The 11,095-nt window shown below is 45.4% G+C and overlaps 2 protein-coding genes across 2 annotated transcripts in view; both read right to left on the bottom strand.

The window, feature by feature from the left end:
* slc22a31 (solute carrier family 22 member 31) overlaps nucleotides 1–3,602 on the bottom strand; it is a gene marked incomplete at both ends in the record, with an annotated part of 13,771 nt that extends 10,169 nt beyond the window's left edge. The window contains 2 exons of the mRNA XM_084437389.1: nucleotides 232–335; nucleotides 3,213–3,602. Of these exons, the coding sequence (XP_084293515.1) occupies nucleotides 232–335; nucleotides 3,213–3,602 (494 nt within the window). The remainder of the gene's footprint in view (nucleotides 1–231; nucleotides 336–3,212) is intronic.
* Nucleotides 3,603–6,065: 2,463 nt separating this feature from the next.
* Nucleotides 6,066–11,095, bottom strand: part of ankrd11 (ankyrin repeat domain 11) — a 28,756-nt gene continuing 23,726 nt past the window's right edge. Inside the window, exons 9-12 of the mRNA XM_084437123.1 lie at nucleotides 10,971–11,069; nucleotides 10,224–10,367; nucleotides 9,960–10,052; nucleotides 6,066–9,296 (exon numbers count right to left, since the gene is read on the bottom strand). Coding sequence (XP_084293249.1) covers nucleotides 9,111–9,296; nucleotides 9,960–10,052; nucleotides 10,224–10,367; nucleotides 10,971–11,069 — 522 coding nt within the window. The 3' untranslated portion in view covers nucleotides 6,066–9,110. The remainder of the gene's footprint in view (nucleotides 9,297–9,959; nucleotides 10,053–10,223; nucleotides 10,368–10,970; nucleotides 11,070–11,095) is intronic.

Genomic DNA, 11,095 nt, shown 5'->3' with positions numbered 1-11,095 from the left:
ACACAGATACACACACACACACAGAGATACACACACATACACACACACACACACACAGTTAAAGAGATCCAGCCATATACGTAAATAACCTCACCACCATAATAATAAATACACTGTACCAATTATCATGTGTCACTCGTTGCAGGCCCATATACACGCGCCAGCTTGGTCGCTTTGGATGAAAGCGTCTGCTTAATGACTGTAATGTAATGTGATGCCAGCCTCACTCACCAGTCACACAGAGTTCCCAGGAAGATGTAGCCCAGGATCCAGCCCGTCATGAAGCAAATATGCTGCACAGGAATCTTCCAGTACTCATCACAAACCAGGTTCCACTGAGGAAGAGAGGGGGGTGGAGAGAGAGAGAGAGAGAGAGAGAGAGAGAGAGAGGGAGAGAGAGAGAGAGAGAGGGAGAGAGAGAAGGAGAGAGAGAGAGAGGGAGAGAGAGAAAGAGGCGGAGAGAGAGGAAGAGTGCGAGAGGGAGAGAGATTGAGAGAGGGAGAGAGGCAGAGAGAGACAGAGGGAGAGAGAGAAGGAGAGAGAGAGGGAGGCAGAGAGAGAAAGAGAGGGAGAGAGAAGGGGAGAGAGAGAGGGAGATAAAGAGGGAGAGAGAGAGACAGTAATGCCACTTTAGTAAACAATACCTGATGATGGTTTATATGAGGTAGGTTGAACCCATACATGGAGTGAAGCCCCAGGGTTTGAAGCTCGTTCCGGCCCGGAGACTCAAGGTGGCGTGTGCGTGTCATTTTGGCCGCAACTGCGTGACTCCAATCACATAGGCTGCTACTTGCTACACTGCTATTTAAGCCACATGAGCGCGCACACACACACTCACTCACACACTTGTGTGACTTGGACTGAGCACTTGGACTTGGTCCCCTGGGCACTGAAAGCTGCCCACTGCTCCTGGCTGCCCTTGGAAGAAGGACAGCATGGACGGGTCAAAGGCAGAGATCAAATGTCATCGACTGACTGCATCGTGTGCATGTTTCTGGTGATCACCACTTCCTGCATGCGTGTGGGTGTGTCAATTGCTGTTTGATAATAAATAATAGAATAAAAAAGTTTCCATTGCCATTTCCATATGGCCTTACTTTGCTGTGCCAGTAGTTACATAAGAGATGAGAGGGTAGATTCCTGCTGAACCTCTTATCTACTTGAGGTCTGACAAGACAGAGACCACTGTAGGGACTGGTTAGGGACTGACTAGTAAAGCATGGTAGAAGACAAACCATGCGACTCCAACTAGTCAGCTGTACTCCCTTCACATAACATAGAGGCTTGTCGGCCAATCAACAACGCAATGACACACTCACGCACGGACGCAAGCGCACACACACACACACACACACACACACACTGTGAGGCGTGATGTGTGTGTGAAGAGATGCTGTGTGTGTGTGTGTGTGGGACCATCTTCCCATTGATTGAATTAGAGTGACTGCTGAAAGGCTGATCTCATTAGACCAGAACGCACCGAGCGTGCAGTCTGTTAGCCCCAGTCTCATCCCCCCTCTCCCATCTCTTCTATCCTCTCTCTCTCTCTCTTTCACCTCTCCCTCTGTCCTTCCCTCCTCCTTACCCTCCATCTCTTGATCTATCCTACGGCACGTTTCAGATCCAAACCACCACCAACCGTTGTGCCATTGAGCAAGGCACTGGGGACTACACTTGGCTGTTTTTTGCTACTGTTTACAGTATTACTGTTGTAATATACAGTAAAGCTATTCTACTCAATTGTACTCTAAGATACAGTAAAGCTATTCTACTCAATTGTACTCTAAGATACAGTAAAGCTATTCTACTCAATTGTACTCTACAGTAAAGCTATTCTACTCAATTATACACCTACACTAAAGCTATTCTACTTTATTGCACTCTACTCTGCGTCCAGCTTTAGGAGGACGGTGTCCGCAGGCCCCAGAACAAACAAACAGGCGGTTGCGTAACGCAGGGTGAGGCAGCCGGGGTCGGGTCAGGGCCTCAGGAAAAGTGTGTGTGGGGGGAGTGGGGGGCTGCAGGCTTCCTGTCAGAACCGCTGCTCCCCCAGGGAAAGAAAATACTCCTCATCGCTGCACACACTTCCTTTGGGCTTACACACTCACTCACGCACAGTACAATGCAGTACACTCTTACACACTCACTCACGCACAGTACAGTGCAGTACACTCTTACATTCTCACTCACGCACAGTACAGTGCAGTACACTCTTACACACTCACTTACAGCACAGCACACTTACACACTCACTCACGCACAGTACAGTGCAGTACACTCTTACACACTCACGCACAGTACAGTGCACTCACATGGCCACAAAAGCGGAATTTCAATATTTCCACAGGGTGTTTTTGTAGTGAGTCTCTCAGCTGATATGTGCTGATCACTTCTGTCCACTGTGTGATCCTTCTCCAATATTTACAGGCTGGGATGGGCCTTTCGGCGATAGGCAGGAGTCTGTTCGAGGGCCCAGACAGCACACCCCCATATTCAAAGTAGCCTTAGGTAAAGACAAGCACGGTGTTTGCAGTCTCTCCTTGTTTGCTGCACTGATGATGATGATGATGATGGAGATGAGGATCTATCCAAACACTTTCCTTTGATTAGGACATGGGCTACTGACTCTGTTATTTCCTATTATTACGGCCAGCATCACACACACACACACACACACGAAACCTAATCTAGTTGGAGGTGAAGAACAGCCTCTGGCGTGTTATAAATAACAGCGCGAGCGTGGGGCAGGGAACATGTAGAGAACAAGCCTGATCAACTTTGTTAATTCTGTGGAGTCATAATAATCAGCTATTAACCATGGAAAAAAATCACAGCCATAACAAAGTGATATCTTGCGAAATCATGCTATTTTCAAAGCAGCAGGTATTATCAGAGTGGCCTAAAGGAATGTGGAAATGTGGTATTGAACTGAAATGCTCCCACGTAAACGTCCTACATGATGGGCTGGCTGCGATCATAGAGAGGAGGCTCAACATCACCTCGAACGAATGACTGAATGAATGATCACCTGGCAAACAAACAAGCACAAAACAAACGGAAACGCGAATAGGCCGTAAAACTGACGTGTGACTGCGATAGACAAGAAGGCTGACTCAACAAACGCATCATCCCAGACGCATGACTGATTGGCTCACAAGTCAAAACAAATCAATCCGTTTTACAGATAGGCGCTAAGTGTTGAAATGGTTTACCTCAGTCACATAGTTGCTTCGAAGCCCCGCAGCCGGGGCGAACTCCCATCCTCTAGTACACGGGACTCTCTCTTTAGGGATGTTTTCAGTCACATTCGAAGAGAAGTTCGTGGGATATTTAAAAAGTTCGCAGTGGCTCAGTCCAGAACCATTTACCCACGGAATGGTGAAATTCAGATATCCCTGTTTGGAGAAGTTGCTGAGTAGGAAAGTAGAGGGTAGGAGCGTCGGGTCGGGCTTGCAGTGGTGGTCTGGAGTCAGCGTGAAAAAAACGTCCGTGAAAAGATTTAGCATGACTGCAAAGTTGGGAAACCAGCTGAAGACGACCACCATTCTGTTATATTGTCCATATCCACCGATCTGGGGGTGAATCTTCGTCTCGTATTCCATTTTGGGAGTAGCTGTGTCGCGACAGCTGTCGGTCACTGGAGCAGTAGGCTAGAGACATCCACCCACATGCGGCCAAGGTGAGGGAGTGAGTGAGGGCCGGGGGAAGGAGGGAGAGATTTAGGGCGGGGTGTAGTCGGTGCCCGCCCGGTTCAACTGAAGAGCAGTCATTGCCAGTTCCATAGAAGTAGCCTAGCAGCCTATAGCCTGCTCAACTTTCTGGTAGTTCCGGGCAGCTACCCGTCACATTTATATTTGGTGAGCATAGGTCCAGTCGTCACTAACTTGTCACCGTCTATTTTTAGTGCGCCGCCTAGTTGACTAATGTCTATGGTGAATTTTAAGTATACCTCTTTAAACTGTTTGGGAAGTATAGGTACTCCAGTAAGCTATGAATCAGATGTTAGAGCGGTGGCTTGGTGGTGGGAGTTTCTTGTCATAGGATAGCCTATCTATCATCTGTTGTAGTGGATCATGATGACTATTCATATGAGTGTAGGCCTACCGTCCGAAACATAGGACCCTAGTCATAAACAATCCAAAGATTTGACATGTAGGCTGTCATTACGTGGGATTTCAATTATCTCAGATATGTAAATAGGAAGCAGATGTGGGCTCTGGAAAAGGTTATTTCTGGAATGCAATAGGCCTGCTTTCTTAAAGTGGTACTTTATCTGGTATGTTTGGGCTTCTTCCTAAACATAAATTCCTGACCGTTTAGTCATACAATAGTAAACGAGTTAAAGTGAAGTCAGATGAGCATAAACTAAAACTACATTTTCATGTATTGCACATACCATAAGGTGGCATGGCATGATGCCATAGGATGACATCTACAGTCATTACAAATAACTGAGGCCCACTGTCTAGATTCAAAGGTATGGGCACCAATAACTCAGATATTGACAGTATTGTGGGATATTTTATGTAAATAAAGGTAAACAAAGCCAGAAGGAAAACAGACCTGGAAAAGTAATATTTCAAAATTTTATTAACGAACATAATCTCTGAGGAACAACAGCAGTTCTCGCGCTCTCTGTACATGCAACTGTAGAAAATAACAATTTGAATTTTTACTCATAAGTTTAGTCTTTTTTTCATTTTCTCGCTTTTTGTTTTTGCAGGAAATCAACACAGCTAAAGGTGAAAGTACTGGATCTTTTACAGCACTGACGATAGCATCATCAACACCCCCCCCCCTCCCCAAGCCCCCCCCCCCCCGATAGCTGCTCCAACAATATGTACACAATTCAACTACATTGTACAAATAAAAAAAGTTACATTGTTACATCACCAGCAGCGAGTGCACAGTCTCGTCGCCGTTGGAACCCCACATTCTACGCAAGTTTAGACTAGTACAAAGAGGAGGGTGCAAAACGTCCTGGGGGTATATACAGCTATGTACAATGTCTCTTTAAACGCTTTACAGGAGGAACATTTACACAGCGGAGACCGACCTCAAACTCGAACATACCACAGGTGTCAGAAAGATAATAAATAGGTTATTTCTCACCATTTTAATGAGTAGTTTTCCATGCTTCTTATTAATAATTTTCCATTAAAAAAAACAGCTACTGTCCGGTTTAATAGAACAAGAAAAAACTAGAAAAAAGAAATAAAAAAAAAAAAGGCTTGAAATTGTGATTTTATCTTGAGGTTACGCATACTACATGTGCGGCCGTCCAGTTCGAATGAGCTAGTCGGGGTGAGTGGACTAAGTTAAGAGGTAACGTGTTGCAGAGTGAGGACAGGTTACAGAGGTCACAGGGTCATCTGGGTGGGCGTGGCCAAGTGCTTGACTGGGGAGACTAGGGTCGGATGTGGATGGAGACAGATGTGAGTTCAACCAAGTTGTGCGAGTGTGAAAGAGTAACTGGACGTGTACTGTATGATAGGGACCAGCAGAAAAGGGATCACAGCAAAGCATAGAGATGTTGAATACCAATTTGGATGGTTGAAACTACTGCTCTGCACAGTGTAAGGCGGGCCAGTAGGCCTACACTCCCTGGTAACTGTTAAAAACTGGCATCACTTACACTCTCTGGGACAACCATCACAATTCCAAGCCTCCCTGTTTCAATAAATGATCAAATAAGGAAATCAAACCGTAAAGGCAGGGCTCAGACCAATGAAGGTGAGAGGTGCGCGCAAAACTGAAACACACTTGATGTCTTGTAAACAATAAACGATAAGAACATGAGGGCGTGGCCGGGAGCCATAGTAACGGTTTACATTCTGTCCCTAAGCAATGTGATTGACATGCCACTGGTGTTTATGTTTCGAACAAGGAAAGAACAAAAAACCCAAGACAACAGAACAACAAACATCAACACAACATACACTGGTCTAACCCCCCCCCCCCACACACAATGATTCTGTTGACAAAATAACCCCCCCCCCCCTTCCAAATTAATCAATAACAAAACAAAATCACTAACAAAAACAACACAAGAAAATAGGGCTTGAATGAAAACTTCTGATGAAGACCTAACCCTGACTAGGTGTGCTATGAACTTTTTTGGTGTCTTTTCAAAACGACTTGGTAGGACTAAAGATCTAGCCAACTGTCTTGTGCAGTGGGATAGCAACTACAATTGAACTTGACTTGCCATACCATCCACAGCTATGCTGACAGTGTGTTAATAATTTTAACAATGTTTTACTGGATATTGCCATTAGGGGAGAGCAGCTCTCTATATGACACACAGACAGGCATTCTATGTGGTAGCTAGGTCAGAAAAGCTTTAAAAATCAGGACCCACAAAAAAAGAACGAAAAATATGTAGTCATCACAAATCTAATCTCCAATGGGATAAAAGTAAAGGAACACTTAACCATCATTTTAGCATCTACCTCCACACTCTTTAAGTGCGAGTTAAAATAAATCAATGCTGTATATCCGCTTTTTGGTTCATGGTGAAGAGGAGATTGTAGTTGAACAAACTGGCTGTTTGGGCCTTTCACTGACGCATGGTGAACACCAGCACCCTGCAGAACACAGGACAACCAGATGGAACAGAGGAACTCAAGCTAAGCATTAGAACACCCAGGAACCCCCGACTTAACACTGGACTAACCCCATCTCATCTGAAGTGGTACACTGTGGATACATGATACCAGTCTGCTATGGTATTACTCTAGCTAAATAGAGTGGGACCAATCACAATCTATAGAGGAATAGGTGAATACCATCAACATACCATCGTTAAGAGATCAAATCAATAGTCGATCAAATTAATAATCAAATCAAATCAAAATGTACTAAAACTTGAATCTTTGTTTGTGGACATATAACTTTACTTCATTGCCCCCCTCTGGGGTTTAAAGTGAACTGCAACTGCCAACACCACTAACTGTTAAAAAGGAGACCAATTTAGGAAGTTTGGAAGCCATCACACTCATTAAATCACATCAAAACAAGAATATATTTTTAAGACATGGAATGCTGCCTATGTCTGGCATATAAACGGCATCACCTGGAGATGTTTTTTTTGTCCTGAACATTTCTTTCACCAAAGTGCCTACACAGTTTATGTCAGATAGAGAACATTGGTTTGTTGGCTAAAACAAAATGAGTTTGGGCTCTTCCCTCAGGGAAAGAGGGCACAAAAGCTTGTAAAAGGATGAGGTGGTGACCAGAATCTAGCTTGTGGGCTTCAGAAGGTGACTCACATGTGTGACGACCTAAAGATACATTACAGTACAGTTCATGTAGACGGAAGAAACAAACGACAGAACAGATCCCATCTGAAAACGGCTATTAAAAATGGATGTGATAGATTTACTTGTTAACGACATCTCTCTCGTTCTATCTCTCTCTAGCGATCCAGAGCGACCCTGGTTTGACTTGCCCAACACTGAGTAAACTAAAATATTCACCGTAAAAAGGCATTTTCTTGGTTTCGATTTTTCTGATATAATAGTATGTAGTAAAGCAATGTCTAATATAACTCTTTCTTCTATTCTTTAAATAAATCCAGAACCATTCTGCTACATGTGAGGACTTGTGGTTTAGAAACCCAGGACTGGGTTGTACTCAGTAAGCAGGGGTCTTCTACATACTAGCTGTGTGTGTTGTGGTGATAGCAACCCAGCTGGGGGACTGACTCTGGGGGCGGGGACATTAGAACTGTGCACTGGCGTCTCAATACTGACAGCGTGTACACATTTTGGCCCATGGGTATATGAGGGGGAAAGTGCTGCCTGAAAGTGAACTGTACATACAAAGATACTTTTTATTCATTTAATCTTTTTTTACACTTAACTGAGTGATGTTACAGTACATAAGTTATTTACAACTGTGCAGTAATGTGTGGCAAAATAAATTATCTAGAAGGCAGCGAGAGTACATTGGTTAACGAATATAAAAACTGTACATAATTTACGGAATACAATTTTTTTTCTTAGTTTTTTCTTCTTCTTGTTTTTCCATTAAACTAATATTGGCTCTGTAGTGTTTCAAGTCACTTCCTCAGAAACAATGAAATGCCCAAATAAAGAAAAGACCAACAGAAGAATATTCACTCCTCTAAACCACCATCTCTCGTAAGTTTGAAACTTTGAGTTGCAACATTCGTGTGTTATTCTGGTTTGTCCTGTGTTGTTTGTGTTTCCTGTTGTGGTCACTTCCTGGTCTGCGTATGCGTCGGATGGCGGAGTCAGCTGACAAACAAGGACACTCCGGTCTGTCCTTGGAGCCCCGTCCCTTTCCTCCGCTGTTGCCGTGAGGCTTAAAGTCCAGGCTCTTTCCCTCGGACATGGTGCTCACGCACAACCCTACCAACCGCTGGTAACACTCAGCTCCTGGTGTGGAGTGGCGTTGCGGGCGTAGACCTCAGAGCTGCTCTCTGGCTCTGTGAGTGTGTGGCCTTATGGTCCGAAGCAGAGTGGCTGCTTTCACCCACACACACGCTCCTCTCCTGTCACCTGCAGGACACGCAGACTGGAGGTCCTACGATGCATCTCTCCTGCATACGCTCCCTCCAGGCACTGCCATTCTCCTGGGTTTGCTGGGTTGTGATTGGTCTGGGCTCGCTTGGGAGGCTCTTCCCCTGGGTACTGATCCAGGTGGGTGGGAGATCTTAGGTCTCAGCTCCAGAGCTGTGAAGGATTATCCACTAACAGAAAATAGATCTCTATCCTCCTCCTCTGCTCAGCCAGGGACCAGGGACTGGGGAGGGCTGAACCGGGTCGATGGAGCCTCAACGCAAAGCTGTTCGCTTTTCATACTCTGATCAAACAAAAGCATTACAAACTTGAAGGATGAAAGTGCAAGTTGTGTTTTTTCCTCTTTTCCCGGGTAAAAAGACTCCTTCCTCCTCTCACGGAAGGGAATCAGGATGTTTTTTGTTGTTTTTTGTTGTTTTTTTTTAAACAGTTTTTCTATATAATATATAGGTTTTATAATCCTCTTCAAACTGGCTAGCCCTTTCCATACGATCTGTAGAAAGTCTCTTTGAGAAGAAGTGGCGGAGGTCGAGAAGCTCTTGACTCGGCAAGCGTGTGTGTATGTCACGCGGGAAGCAGGACGAAGTCGTCGTTGACGTCCACCATGGGGACGTAGAAGGAGGGCACCTCGTTCACGCAGAGGGACTTGTGTCCTGCAGGGTCCAGCTCCTGCACCTTCAGCTGCCACTCCATCCGCTGGACAGCGTTGAGGGCCGCCGCCTCGTGCTGCTGGCGCATCAACAGACATGTCTGACGAGGGGGTGGAGAGAGAGAGAGAGATGTGGAGGGAGGGGAGCAGTCAGAGAGAAACTCATTAATGACAATGAGAAAGTCAACAAAGAACGCCTTATCATATAAACACATTACAGCGGAGTCACTGCCCATCTTTCGCTTCAGGCTCAAATCGCACCTCTTCAAGAAGTACGACCATGACCTTTCCTCTTAGCACTTAGTGTATTCAATATGATTGACTGCTGCCTTCTTGGCCAGGTCACCCTTGTAAAAGAGACCATGTGTCTCAATGGGTCTATCTGGTAAAAAAAAGGCTAAAAAAAATAAAAATAAAATTGTACTTAACTGTTCTTGCACTTTTACTTTAGCTTAGGATGCTTGTTTAGAAAAAGATGCACTAATGAGATTTTGGTGAATAGTAGGGAACACTTAGTACACTACCTATGTTGAATGCACTTAAATCAGAACAAATCAAACTATTTGTATAGCGCATTTCATGCACAGAGGCAACCCAATACGCTTATTGTAAGTCACTTTGGATAAAATAGTCTGCTAAATGACTGTAATGTAAAGTCGCTTTGGATAAAACAGTTTGCTAAATGACTGATGTAAATTAATTTTAAGTTGCTTTGGATAAAAGAGTCTGCTAAATGACTGTGATGTGATGTCTCTGGTGTTTACCTTCATGCGGTCGTATTTGTCATCCACATCCTGGATCCAGGAGATGAACTGGCGAGCGTTGAAGCGATCTCTCACTGACTTGTTCTCATCCCCCTGACATGACACACCACATACCATGTGTTATAACAGCTCATAGGACAGTTATAAGACTATAATATCCTGACAGATGCCTTTGCCGAAATGCTTCGAAAACAGCAGACCAGCGATTAGTTATAATACGGACGGGTCATGACGCAGTGATGTCACGTTGGCGTGCTGACCCACCTGACTCTCGGAGGGCATGTTGTACACCTCGGAGTCCAGCAGCATGGTGCAGGCGCTGAACGGCACCGCCTGGTTGGCTATCGTCCTCGCCGCTCGACAGTGGACGCGCAGCACTTCCTGCTCACACGACACAATCAGCTTCTCCTGCAGGAAGGAGGAGAGAGAGGTTCAGATAGAGAGAACAGAGACGGGGAGATAACGAGAAATACCCCAAACACGGAGAAGACGGCCAGAGAGAGAAAATTTGATGTGAGACGACCCAAAAATCGAGAGGGGTCATAGAGACTAGGCTTCCCATCTTGACCTCAAGTCTCTCTGGCGGTACGCCGATAAGTTTCACGTGAGGTCTGTGTGGGGGGTGATCAGCGGTCAGCACTGTCAGGGCTGATCTCAAGACACTTAATTGAAAGGGGGATGAGTTCAAGCTGAGCTGGACTGTGTTGTGCTGAGGGCTCTCTAGGCCAGCAGGACTGCTCACAGGTGCAGCGGGAGACACGCAGACAACAGCGACTTCCTGTTGCTTAGAGGCTTTGATCTCACATCAAACGAAAACTCATCAGGCTCCATCAGAAATGAGAGACAGAGAAATGAATAAAGGGAGACAGACGTGCAGAGAGCAGAGACGGGGTCAATTAAAGGGGAGGTGCGGCAAGAGAGAGAGGAAGACAAGACAAGAGGTGAAGGGACTGAGTATGAAAGAGAGAGAGGAGAACCAAACATCCGTCCGGATTCGACCTATGACCTTACCCTCTCTATGCTGTGTTGCAGTCTTAGTTTGCCCCTCACGGCCTCCTGCTGCCGGAAGAGCTCCTTCAGGGGCTCCGAGAGCGATGGAGGAGGAGCAATCTGACCAACACAAGAAGGACCCGTCA

This window comes from Borostomias antarcticus (assembly GCF_949987555.1).
Source record: "Borostomias antarcticus genome assembly, chromosome: 4".
Taxonomy (NCBI): Eukaryota; Metazoa; Chordata; class Actinopteri; order Stomiiformes; family Stomiidae; genus Borostomias; species Borostomias antarcticus.
The sequence above is the reverse complement of the archived record's forward strand: the minus strand, read 5'-3'. Positions and strand labels throughout refer to the sequence as shown.